Consider the following 13,792-nt stretch of genomic DNA (forward strand, 5'->3'; position numbering starts at 1 on the left):
GAGCCCCACGCGGGGCTCGAACTCACGGACTGTGAGATCATGACCTGAGCTGAAGTGGGATGCTCAACCGACTGAGCCACCTAGGCGCCTGGTCATTTGTTTTAATTAACGCAACATATAAATATTCTCACTTAAAATCATAGTATGGTAGAAAGAGTGGAATAGGCCAGGTTAAAAGCGTAAGCTTCTTATTTTTACGTTTTTATTTAAAGTCCAGTTAGTTAACATACAGTGTGATACCTGTTTCGGATGGCAGTACAGTGATTGAACACTTCTATACATCACCCAGCGCTCATCACGACAAGTGCCCTCCTTCATCCCCGTCACCTACTCCACCTACCCCCCACCTACCTCCCTTCTGGTAACCATCAGTTTGCTTTCGATAGTTGAGTCTGTTTCTGGGTTTGTTTCTCTCTCTCTTTCTCTATCTTTTTTTCCCTTGGCTCATTTGTGTTGTTTCTGAAATTCTACATAGGAGTGAAATCATGTGGTGTTTGTCTTTCTCTGACTGGCTTATTTCACTTAGCATAATACATTCTAGTTCCATCCATGTTGTTGCAAAGGGCAAGATTTCATTCTTTTTTATAGCTGAGTAATATTCCACTGAATATATATACCACACCTTCTTTATCCATTAATCAGTTGACGGAGACTTGGGCTGTTTCCATAGTCTGGCTATTGCTGCTATCAACATTGGGGTGCATGTATCCCTTTGAATCAGCATTTTTGTATTCTTTGGGTAAATACTTAGAAGTGCAATTCCTGGATCATAGGGCAGTTCTATTTTTTAACTTTAAAAAAAATGTTTATTTTTGAGACAGAGAGAGAGAGAGAGACAGTGTGAGCAGGGGAGGGGCAGAGAGAGAGGGAGACGCAGAACCTGAAGCAGGCTCCAGGCTCTACACTGTCAGTACGGAGCCTGATGCGGGGCTCGAACTCACGAACCATGAAATCATGGCCTGAGCTGAAGTCAGATGCTCAACTGACTGAGCCACCCAGGCACCCCTTTTCAACTTTTTGAGGAACCTCCATATTGTTCTTCAAAGCGGCTGTACCAGATTGCACTCCCACCAATAGTGCCAGAGGGTTCCCCTTTCTCCACATCCTTGTCAAAACCTGTTGTTTCTTGTGTTGGTGACTTTAGCTATTCTGACAGGTGTGAGGTGGTATCTCATTGTGGTTTTGATTTGTATTTTCCTGATGATGAGTGATGTGGAGCATCTTTTCATGTGTCTGTTGGCCATCTGGATGTCTTCTTTGGAGAAATGTCTATTTATGTCTTCTGTCCGTTTTTTAATTGGATTATTCATTTTTGGGGATGTTGAGTTTTTAATTTTAATTTTGCCACCTGTTAGCGGTTCAATTTTGTGCAAGTCTTTTTTAAACCTGTCTGCATTTCAGTTTTCTCATCTATACAGGGCAGTATAAATTTTCTGTATCTTCTAGTCCGATTAATGTTAGTCACGGTCCATGTCAGCACTCACACCATTTTCACTTTTATGGCTAAGTCTTCAATCGCTACAGTGTCCACTGAAGTTTTCACCCCATCCCAAGTACTCTGAATATCTTCGTCTGTCCTCTTATGTTAGCTAAATGCCACCGTCTCTAAAGGCCAGCCTGAGTTTCAGATCCTCTGGCCACCTCAGATCTTACTTCTTGGAATCCCTGGTGTTTTGGGTCATAATCACCTCGTCTAGCAAGGAACATGTCTTAGGTGATCTCTATAACTCACTGTGTAGCCTAACCCATTAGTGTTTGCTGACCTGTCAATATATATTCTATTAAGGTCTTATTATATGCCTAGCACAGTGTTGTTTGTTGCTGAGAACATTCTCAGAGGGCTGTCATTGAAGCCTCATATACTATCGTCTTTGAGGACAAAAGGGAGTTCAATAAATTTCTCTTGCTTGGTTATTCTGTGAGATCAGGATGTCCAGAGAGGCAGGTGACCGAGAAACGGTGTAAGCACTGGGCTTGCTCTGAGGAGTACTGGCCTCAGTTCCTGCTTCTCATGAGCTGTGAACATTGAAGAAAGGAACTAATGTCTTCATGAATACAAATGAAGAGGAGTAAACTCACACGTGAACACTTGGTGGGCTTTGGGTATGTAAACACACGCAGGGCTAATTTTTAAAAAGCAGAAAGTAGAGAATAGTTATTCCCAGAGACCAATGACTAGTCAATCTGGATATCAGGATATAACCCCAAACTTGGTTTGACGATGGGCAGAGCTGGTGTCTTTCTCCTGATCATGCTTCTTCTCTCATGGCTTTGCTCAAACCTCTGAGACAAGAAGTCCTTACCTTTCACCCTCCTCTGCGACACTGAGTGTTCACTCTTCTCTGAGACCCCTCTCATGTAAGAAGAATCATAAAAAAAAAAACCCTCTCATTTGAACATTAAGTGTCATGTAACAAGCGAATTAACTATTGTTTAATATTATGTTTGGAGGTGAAAAAACTTTTAAACCTTTTGTTCAGTCATTCCTTGCCAAAGGGCTGTCAAGTTAGGATGTAAATTCTAGACTTACGTGGATCCCCTAAAGGACTGTGAAAAGTGACTTTCTAATCCTTTTGCTATGTTTTTGATGGCAAACTTTGTTTTTGCAGGATAGGAGGTGACTGATGGTCTTACTATTATCTCTTCATGACTTTGCAATATCTACTTGCCTTCCTCATTTTTATGAGCAATGGTGCTAACTTTGGCCCCTCTCCTGGTTCCACAGGTACCCCACATCCTCCAGAAAAAGGTGGGGGGCGCTCTGCTGTGCTGTATGCTTAGTTGGAGGAAATTCCAGTTCTAGGATCCCGGGTCTCCCTACTTTAATTTTCCAATCAATCACATAGTTGCCAGCATTTATGAAACATATTCAATCAAAGACACTCCGAAAGTCTAATGTTATCCTATAAATGAGATCCAAAGACTTTGCACTCGCTGGTGATCCTATCACCTGGAGCTTCAGGCCTTGGGCAGAATAGTCTGGGAGACAGAAGGCACGCTGAAACAGGCCGAAGGTCTCATTTCCAGGCCTAACTTCCCAAGTAGTATGAATCCTCAAAGGGATTTCAGTGTTTAAGATATAAATCCTCATTTGAGTTGGGCAGGGCAAGGAAAAGTCTGGTGAAGTTCTTGGGCAGGTAAATAGAAAAAAAAAAAAAGAGTTCGACACATTACAAATGGCCCCATATTTGTTATCTGCAGACTGTATGGAACACACGAGTCCTGGTCTCAAGTGAGATGGTGCGTGTGAAAAGTCTAGATACACTTACGATGTTGCTTTGCACAAAGGTGATTAAGACACGAGCAGGGGCATTTCCAGTTTCTTTTGGAAATAGGCTGATACTTGGTTTTCCAAGGAAGTACTGAAAAAATCACAAGTGAAAAAAAAAGAAACTTTACTGAATGTTCTTATACTTACTGCTATATTATAGTGGTGTTTTTTCTTTCTTATAACTAAGTACTTGGTGGGGTGAGAGGGGGAGGGTGCTACAATACTTCCAATGCTCAGAGCCTCTAAAGATCTCGCTCCAGTGCTTGGTAGGAGCATAAATCATAATTGTCATTGCCGACTCGTTCCCAAATTTATTCAGCCACAGTTCCTCGGGGCTGTTGGAGAAGTACTGTGATGCTATTCAGAAATACTTTAAAATCCATCCCTATGATGAGGTTATTATAGTTTCTACTGTGTGATCCAGCGATATGCATTAGGGAAGTGGTACACATCCACCCCACGGGTCATGAGGTGTTAAAACACATCCTCCTTATTAAATGAGGGGTTAGGTGAGCGTGGTGACAAGGCACAGTGCCGTCTAGACCCACGTCATTTCTTCTGATCACATCTCAGCAATTCCCGGCCACACCACTAGCCACAGTTCTTAGGGCCAGGGATATGGCTTCAAGTATAAGGTAAATGGTGTTCCACATTCAAAGAAGATATTCTCTAGAGCCCCCCACCTCAGCTCCTCCCGCCACCCCCCCAGAATAGTACTTTTGCTGATGCTGATGTGGGGTGCTTTGGAAAGTTAACGAAATGGCACAGGAGGCTGTGCGGAACAGACATGCTGCGGGGGGTGGCTTTGGTCATGGATTTCGGAAGGAACGGATTCTCCGTGGCTTACCCTTGGTGAAAAAGGGGGAGTGGGAAAGCTTTTCATGGGAGACAGGTGCCGATGGATAGACTCAGCTTGCTAAACGTCTTCCCTTGGGATTATCCAATTCAATGTTCCTCAAACCTGAACAATGTATAGACATAGTTTATAAGAAAAAAATTTTTTGCAGCCTCTCAGGGTAATTGATTATATGGACATCATTAAAATATGTACAAACATAAAACTAGGTTTATGCTTCTTACGCTTATAGTTCTTTTGCAACGATAAAGCCGAACCAGATTTAGAAATGAAATCACACATAACTATAAACTCAACAAAATAAATTAAAAACATTATTTTACTGTGTCAAATGATGTGGTTGGTTGAAACTAACCGCTAGTGTGGGGGGGTGGGTAAAGATAGAGTGGAACCAGGTGGCCTCAGGGCCTGCTCTATGTTTAATCTTGGTTATTTATTTATTTATTTGATAAAAAAATGTTTTTTAAATGTTTATATATTTTTGAGAGAGAGAGAGAAGCACAGGGTGAGCAGGGGAGGGGCAGAGAGAGAGAGAGGGAGGCACAGAAGCCGAAGCAGGTCCTAGGCTCTGAGCTGTCAGCACAGAGCTCAATGTGGGGCTCCAACTCACAAACCACGAGATCGTGACCTGAGCCGAAGGTGGACGCTCAACTGACTGAGCTACCCAGTCACTCCTATTTAACTTTTTAAAGTTTATTTATTTTTGAGAGAGACAGAGACCCCACGAGTTGGGGAGGGGCAGAGAAAGAGGGAAAGAGAGAATCCCAAGCAGGCCCCACACTGTCAGGACAGAGCCCCCCGATTGGAGGCTCGAACTCACAAAACTGTGAGATCGTGACCTGAGCCAAAACCAAAAGTCACCAACTGAGCCACCCAGGCGCCCCTAATCTGGGTCTGTTATTTAAATGTAATTAATATGCACGCAGAAAATGCCCATTGGTATAAGTATGTTAAACAAAGTGTTAATAATAGCCTCAAAGGTTTATAAGTCCAGGAAAATCGAATCTCATACTTCGCCAAACTTGGCGAGTAGGAAATAGTCAAATGTCAGTTTTAATGAGGTATCATTTGATAATTTGCTAACTTGTCTATTCACTTGAAGATCAAGTTTAGCGTTGCAGCGGCATTGAAATAGCTCCAGATGAGTATCTCGTGCAGTTACTACCAGAGTTAGAGACAGAACCATCCCGCTTTGTGTATTTCTGCCTCAGGTTTCTGCTTAGGAACCGGTAGGTGTCGGGATGTGGGGAGTCAGAGTCCGCTCCACACATCTGCTCGCAGCACGAACATGGCACTGACGTCTGTGGTGAGCGGACTGAACAGGCCAAGCCATTCCGTGACTCGGCTCTCCCACCGTGTCCCGTTTGTGATTGGCTCTTGACTTGATCTGGCTCCCATCTGGCATCCGTGCAGTCAGGGACACAAATGAAAAGGCAGCCACTGAAAGTGCATGGCAGTATCGGGTCCCCATGAGTATTGTATGAAGAGTTTCAAATGATAGAATTGTAGATATGAAATTTTAAAAATTCTCCAAATCTTGTGGGCTGCAAGAAAACACTTACACTTGGGAGACACTGCTTTAAAACTAAGTTCAGACTCCAGTTTTCTCAGGAAAGACTTTCTCATCCGCCTTCTCTCTTTTAAATGTTTATTTATTTTTATTTATTTTTGGGAGGAAGAGAGAGGGAGAGTGCTCTCTTTTAAATATTTTAATAATTAGGGGCGCCTGGGTGGCGCAGTCAGTTGGGCGTCCGACTTCAGCCAGGTCACGATCTCGCGGTCCGTGAGTTCGAGCCCCGCGTCAGGCTCTGAGCTGATGGCTCAGAGCCTGGAGCCTGTTTCCGATTCTGTGTCTCCCTCTCTCTCTGCCCCTCCCCCGTTCATGCTCTCTCTCTGTCCCAAAAATAAATAAACATTGAAAAAAAAAATTAAAAAAAAAATAAATAAATATTTTAATAATTAAATGACCAGGGGGCGCCTGGGTAGCTCAGTCGGTTGAGCTCCTCTGACTCTTGACTTCAGCTCAGGTCATGATCTCACAGTTGGTGAGTTTGAGCCCCACATTGGGCTCTGCGCTGACAGCACGGGGCCTGCTTGGGATTCTCTTTCTCTCTCTCTCTCTCTCTCTCTCTCCTCCCCTCCCCTGCTTTTTCTCTCTCTTCCTCAAATTAAATAAATAAACTTTAGAGAAAAATAGAGAAAATATAATTAAACGGTCGTGATGAATTCAGTGGTGTTTATTGTGTCCTAAGATTTATGTGAAGCCCTTTTTATAAATATGATCTCACTGAAACCTGATGATAGCTGTGTGAGGTGGGTATTTTTCCTATTTTATATAGAAGGACACACGGCGTGAATCACACAGCAGGTCGGTGGCAGAGTCAGAATTTGCATGTAGGTCTTTCTCATCAGCACACCTAACTTTGTACCACTACTCTGTTCCTCTCTGTGAGCCTCAGTTACATACCATGAACTCCCCTTGCATCATAAGCAGGCACCACTGTTTATAATGAGCTCCTTCTAAGCCTGTCTTTTCCATTGGCCAGTGGGTCTCAAACTTGAGTATCTGTCAGAATCACCTGGAGAGATTTTTTTTAAAATGCAGACACCAGGCTCCACCACAGACTTAGTGAATAAGACATTTTTGGGGCGCCTGGGTGGCTCAGTCGGTTAAGTGTCCGACTTCGGCTCAGGTCACGATCTCGCGGTCCATGAGTTCGAGCCCCGCGTCGGGCTCTGTGCCGACAGCTCGGAGCCTGGAGCCTGCTTCAGATTCTGTGTCTCCCTCTCCCTCTGCCCCTCCCCCACTCATGCTCTCTCTCTGTCTCTCAAAAATGAATAAACTTAAAAAAAAATTTTTTTAGGGGCGCCTGGGTGGTTCAGTCGGTTGGGCGGCCAACTTCGGCTCAGGTCATGATCTCACAGTCCGTGAGTTCGAGCCCCGCGTCGGGCTCTGTGCTGACAGCTCAGAGCCTGGAGCATGCTTCAGATTTTGTGTCTCCCTCTCGCTGACCCTCCCCTGTTCATGCTCTGTCTCTCTCTGTCTCAAAAATAAATAAAACGTTAAAAAAATTAAAAAAAAATTTTTTTTTAAGAAATTTTCTGTAGTGTCCAGGGAAACCTGTATTTTTTTTTTTAAATCACTTCCCTCAGGTGATTTTGTTGCAGGTGTATACCTTTGATGCATTTTGAGCAAAAGTGTGTTTGACTGTGGGTGCCTCATGGCTTCTAACCACCTCTGCAAATCAAGGACTTGCTTGCTAAACGTGTGTTGAATAATTCAAAGAATGAATGAAGAAACAATTGTCGACAGAAAATACGTTCTTGAGAAGAACACTCTTTTGGCCAGACCTTTGGAAAATTTAGAGATACGTGCTTAAATATCATGTAATATACTCAGTCTAGACTCTCCTCTGGGGGCTGCCCGTGGCAAGAAGCCTGCGAGAAGGTAGCAGAAAGCACAACTAACTCTTGAAGAAAAAGAACAAAAACCCACCGGGTCCTCCGGGATGGGACACAATCCGTCTTCTTCCGGTTGAAGAAAACCAAGATCAATCGAATTAGAAAAGCTTAAATGCCTTTGAGGGCCAGAATAAGGTTAGTTTCCCTAGCGTGTTATAGGCGTGAAGTTTTCTGCTTAACTTACAGTTCTGAGGTCAAATGTGGATTAATTCCTTTATTCAGCAAGAGGGTTTTTTTTGAATGCTTCCTAAGTGCCTTGAGTGTCGTAAGGCATAGTCTTTTTTTTTTTTCTTCCTGAGTTTATTACCCAGCAGAAAATTCAGGAAACAGTAAAGCTGTGCAAATGCACGTGGGGCTAGGTGGCCAGTGTCTACAAGCGCGAGAACTCGCGGAAGGGTTTGCACAGCCAGGGTCTGGAGCTGGGAGCTGCGTGAGCCCGGACAGGATTGGATGGGCAAGAGGCAAAGAGCAGCAAAGGTGGAGCCTTGGCAGTCAGACTGCTTATGGCCGGCCGGCTCAGTTGACACAGAGGACGTGAGCCCGGCGTGGTGGAAGTTGCACGGGGAAGCACCGAGAAAGGACATTGCATAGCTGTGCTTTCTTACGTTAAGGGGAGCTTTGGATGCTGTGGAGTTCAGAATGTTCTTTTGTGTCTTGAAGCAGGTGAAGGATTGTTTTAAGAAAATGAGTGTCCCTGTAGGGGGTAAGGTAAATGGCAGGGGAGAGGGGGTTGGGTCAGGAGACTTATGAGAAGGCTGTGGTCAGTGTTCCAGATGTGGTTGGGTTTGGGCCAAAGTGGTGAAGTGAGCCAGGAGAAGCCTGAGCAGCTGTGGAAGTCCCTGGAAGGACACGAGGAGAGAGCATGGCTGGTAATGGTGCCCAAAGCCCAGTGACGCCTGGTGCTGGCGACGTGTGGCCGTGAGCACCCAAAGAGCCCATTTTTCCCACAAGAAGTCTTGGTTGGAGATCGGTGTCCGACGCTTGTGGCCAGGACCCCAAATTTCCCAAATAGCTGTTTCAGCCTTTGTGGCTGGCAGAGAAGATGGCTCTCAGACTGGGACTGTTTGTCGTTCCTCTCTCCTTCTCTGGCTCTCGTTGCTTCCCCACCTGGTTCCCACACTGAGGACCTGTCAGTCTTGACACGTCTGCTTGGGACCGACGAAGGAAATCTTGCTAATTAGACAAAGGTGGCGTCTCCCAAAGTGTGATCCCTGGAAACCGGCAGGGTTTTGAATGGATAACAGCAGGAGCAGGGCAAGAGCCTGCGTTCCGTGGTCAAATAAGTTTGAGAAATATTCTTAGGGAGTGACCCAGGTTTCTTTGATGCAGGAGTCGCCTGGTCATAAGCATCTCAGCTGTTCAAGAGAGGGGTAGCTTATAGCACTCCACAAACTTTCGGGACCATGGAGCTCATTTTTAAAGAAGTGTCTTAGGGGCGCCTGGGTGGCTCAGTCGGTCAAGCGTCCGACTTCGGCTCAGGTCATGATCTCGCGGTTTGTGAGTTCAAGCCCTGCGTCGGGCTCTGTGCTGACAGCTCAGAGCCTCGAGCCTGCTTCCGATTCTGTGTCCCCCCCACTGCCCCTCCCCTGCTCATGCTCTGTCTCTCAATAATAAATACACATTAAAAAATTTAAAAAAATAAAGAAGTGTCTTAAGGGGAGAGGGCTTCATTTGGAGAAATTGGAGACTAGGGAGTTTGTCTTTAGAATAAGACTTCTGCACTAAAGGTTGGCAGTGAAATGGAAAGAAACAGGAGACTGGAATTTTGGTCTGATTCTCCTACTAACGGCTTATCTGGTCACTGAACTTCCCTGGGTCTGTTGCCACAGAGGTCACGCTAATAGTAGATGTACTCGTAAGTTCTTTCAACCGTAGGAATCTATAATCGTGTGCACATTCAGAAAAAGAACATCAGCTGTGATTTTTCTACTCTGTAATAAGCTGGGTGGCAGAGACAGTGGTGGGGGACCTCGGGGCCGAGGGGCGGTGACGACGAGATGAGTAAGATATGGTTTGAACCCTGAGCTGATTGTGTGGTCGGGCACAGTTACAGTGCTGGACTGATGTGGCAGACAGAGATCAGTGAAGTTTCTGGTTTGTTCTCAGGCTCCTGTGAATCCAGGCATATCATACGGTGCACCTGCAAGGTTAAGTGACTAAGTCAAGGCTTATCCCCAGCGATCACTTAACCATCTCGTTTCAGTTTTGCTACTAAGCAGTTGTGAGGCCTTTGATAAATCAGCCCTCTGGGCTTGGGTTTTCTTCCTCTGCGAGATAAAGGAGTTGGGTTAGATTAAGGGCTGCGGGTGTTGTGTGACGAGGAACTATTTTTGAATGAAGTTTTTAAGTTCCGGGACTTACCTGGAGATGTTCTTCCTCCAGCCACTCAAGGCAGACAGGCCCCAAGGCTTTGTCTTCATTGTCTTTCTTTTCCTTATTCCCAGATCATTTTTTAAATTTCCAGATCATTTCAGCCGCCTCAGACTTCTCTTACTGCTTTTATGTATTTGATGTTTCAATAGGTGTCTGTTGCACCAAACTCCCTTGAATGGCAGACCCAAGTTTCCGTCTGCTCAGCGTGTTTATCTGTTTCCAGCTTTAAAAAAAATATATTTTTATTTATCTTATTTTGAGAGAGAGAGCGAGCGAGCGAAAGTGAGGGGCACAGAGAGAGAGAGAGAGAGAATCCCCTGGGTAGCTCAGTACAAGTCTTTTTGCCCCAGTGAATAAACCCCAAGTATAATACTTGGTAAGCCCCAGTAATACAGTGAAACTTTGGATCTTTTCTCAAATGTTGAATACTTCAGATACCTGCCTTCTTAGGGAACTAGAAGGCAGAAGAGAGCCGGACTAATATAGGTGACGTCTGTTCTTGCCACGTGGCCACTTTATTCCCATTAAGTTCCGTGTCCTTCGCTGGAGACAGTGGCAACTTAGAGTAGCGGTTCAGCAACCCACCTGGACGCTGTGGCACCACACAGAGTTACACATTGTTTTACCATCTAATGGAGGAAAGAGACCGGCAGAAAAGACGGAAATGACGTAATGACACATGCTAGAATGCAAGCACCCCAACATGTGGAACAGAAAACCCTAGGTGAGGGGTAGAGTGTGCTCATACTTAATTTAAAAAACATTAGCAAAAGCTGTACATCTATATATTTACATTTATGTGTCGATAGTTTTCTAGAAGACTGCTCAGGTAACTGATAACTAGCAGCGTTGAAGAATGGGGGCGATAGTCTGAGGGGGAAGTGAGACATACTTTGATTGTAAGCTATCTGGACAGCCCTGGTAGCTCTGGAGACACTCCCAGGGGATCTGTGAGAGCAAAACTATTTCCACAATAATCCTAGGATGTTTGGCTTTGTTTTGCTCTCCTCCCACGATTATATGGTGGAATTTTCGAGAGGATGCATGATATGTGATATTGCAACAAATTGAACTCAAAGTGCATATGAGAATCTGTGTCCAATTAAGCCAGATATTGAAGAGATTTTATTTATTTTGAGAGTGGGGAGAGAGAGAGAGACAGAGACAGAGACAGAGACAGAGAGGGAGAGAGAGACAATCCCAAGCAGGTTCCACGCCCAGCGTGGAGCCCGACACGGGACTCAATGCCATAACCCTGTGATCATGACCTGAGCCGAAATCAAGAGTTGGACGCTCAACTGACTGAGCCCTCCAGGTGCCCCTCAATGAGAGTTTTTTTTTTAATGTAAACTAATGCCACTGTTCTCACTAAGAATTTTTTTTGAAAACAGCTATTGTTATCTAAAAAATTATGTTAACACATAATCATAATAATTTAACAATAATTTTTAAGAACTTAAACATTAATAATAAAATTGAGTAATTATTATCTTAAATAAATAGTAAATGTAACATTCTGTTTAAGTTTCTAGATTGATAGATATCAATAGGTGTAGCCCTCCTAAACAGACTCTCTTTGAGATCCCTTCATTGCCTGGGGTACTTGGGAGGTGTCAAGTTGGAAAGAAAGTGCGAGTGATGCAAAAGTTTGTAATGCTGGGGCGCTGGGTGGTTCAGTCGGTTGAGTGTCCACCTTTGGCTCGGGTCATGATCTCACGGTTCGTGAGTTTGAGCCCTGGGTTGGGCTCTGTGCTGACAGCTCAGAGCCTGGAGCCTGCTTCGGATTCTGTGTCTCCCTCTCTCTCTGCTCTTCCCCTACTCACACGCTATCTCTCTCTCTCTCAAAAATACAGATTAAAAATAAATAAATAAATAAATAAAAAGTTTGTAATGCAACATTGCTCTCCCTCCTCCCCCCCATAAAGGGATATCTACAAGTGGTCTGGGGTTCAGTGCTCTAGAAAGTTCCAAGTCCTGTGGCTTGAAGCAAAGACGTTGTGACAACTGAAGACACACAGAAGCCAGCTGTCGTCGAGGACCCTGTTCCTCAGAGAATGTTCTGCACCCATGGATGTAAGTAAGGCCAGTCGCTGAAGCTGTCACCCCATGAGGCCGGGGGCGAGGGTAGGAGGGGAAACCACCTGCTGCCAGTGTGGCCTCCCTGGAGCCCCTCACCTACCTGGCTGGTGTCACAGGGAATGTGGAGCACGTGGGTTCTGTGCCGAGAGCTGGTGTCAGCGGAGACCGTGTGTTGGATTGTATAGGAAAGCTGATGTTGAATGTCAGCTCACTCCTCAGACTTCGCTGATCCAGATGTGGCTCGCGCCAGGTTCGCGGCTGATCCTGGGGTGTCTTCCCCAACTCTGAGTGGCCCAGGGTATCTTGGTCTTCCCTGTCCCGACAGGACCCACTGGAATCTCGGGGTTCCTACGTCGATCCGGGTCTCTCCCAACACTCCGATTACATTCATTTATTTATTTTTTTGTAAGTTGCCTTCTTCCAGCAATAATTTGAGGTGGCTTAGAGAAAAATGATAATTCAGAGAGCTACTAAAATCGGGGTCATTGAGTCAGAGTCCTATAATAAGCTTTGGAGGAGCTAAATGTATGAGAAAAGCCAGCCTGGGGTACTTACTGTAGATAAATGCAACCCTTAGCCCTGGGATGCAAGGCAGAAAGAGATGTGTGGGACATCTCAGAGCATCCAGGAGCAAACTAGGAAGCATTCACCCACCTCAAGGTGTCTGCTCTGGGTGAATCTTGGTCTCCATGGGACTTCTCAGTTCATCCTTTAGCGGACTCAGATCCCATTAATGAATCTAAAATTCTAGTAATTCCATGAGTCTGAGACCTTTTCAGCCTGGAGCTCACCAAAGGCACAAGCCATGTTTCCTTCACGCCGGCACCTTTGGCCTCCAGCATGGGGTCTGGCTCACAGAAGATGCTCGGGGAGAACCTACTGACTTCCATCCATATGGCTTCTGTAGAACTCGCTGAATGAATGGATGGCTGAGTAAATAATATGGACCCGTGAGTCCTCGGGAGTGAAGGATGAGGGCAGGAGGGACAAGTGGTATTTTCCCACATTTTCCAAGAGATTTCTTCTCACTGTCAGGATGCTCAATGGATTATACACTCCTTGCCATTTATTATGTAAGGACTAAACCTCTTCCCCATTTCTCCTTCACCTCCTTGTGGTGAGAAAATATCTTGGGTCCGTTTCTTCCCACAGATCGCCTTGAAACTAATGTATTTCCTTCCTTCCTTCCTTCCTTCCTTCCTTCCTTCCTTCCTCCCTCCCTCCCTCCCTCCCTCCCAACAGACTTCAAGTAGACTCTTGATACTGGAAGAGCTAAAAGGTCTTCACTGGAGTCTTCATGATGTGCAGTTGAGAATGAATAATTCATAGCTACATTTAACCACTAACCAGAAGTTATTGCAGATTTTCTCTATTACACGAGATTCCTCAAACATGATTCATCTGTGTATCATTCCGCTTTACCTTTCAGAAGCTATCACTGTGGACTTTTCTTCCCCTGCCACCCGATCTTAAGTGACTGTTTCCAGAAATTACTATTTCAGTATCCACGGCGTGTGCAACCTACAGCCTTGTCTTGTGAAGCCCCGTCCGGCTGCCTCCCCCCACCTCCACTATCATGTTACACTGAAAACTATTTCAAGTCCTGCTTCCCCAAGACAGAATCCTTCAGGTCTTTTCCGGTGACCAATGTCGGCTTCCTCCTTTTCTGAGAATGACGACATTAAGTATTTCATTCTGTCCAGAGACTTCAGTCTCAGTTTCCTGTGTCTCCTATTAATAGGAGGACCAAG

General features: G+C 45.0%; 1 protein-coding gene across 4 annotated transcripts in view; it reads left to right on the forward strand.

Moving 5' to 3' along the window:
• The window catches only part of DDR2 (discoidin domain receptor tyrosine kinase 2), a 155,117-nt gene that overhangs the window by 13,142 nt on the left and 128,183 nt on the right, over positions 1-13,792 (forward strand). For 3 of the 4 annotated variants that reach the window (XM_045456624.1, XM_045456618.1, XM_045456623.1), the window contains exon 2: positions 11,888-12,035. The exons of the other annotated variant lie outside the window; for it this stretch is intronic. In XM_045456624.1, the coding sequence (XP_045312580.1) occupies positions 12,030-12,035 (6 nt within the window). In that variant the 5' untranslated portion in view covers positions 11,888-12,029. The remainder of the gene's footprint in view (positions 1-11,887; positions 12,036-13,792) is intronic. 4 annotated transcript variants of the gene reach the window in all.

Source organism: Leopardus geoffroyi, chromosome C3, assembly GCF_018350155.1.
Source record: "Leopardus geoffroyi isolate Oge1 chromosome C3, O.geoffroyi_Oge1_pat1.0, whole genome shotgun sequence".
Lineage (NCBI taxonomy): Eukaryota > Metazoa > Chordata > Mammalia > Carnivora > Felidae > Leopardus > Leopardus geoffroyi.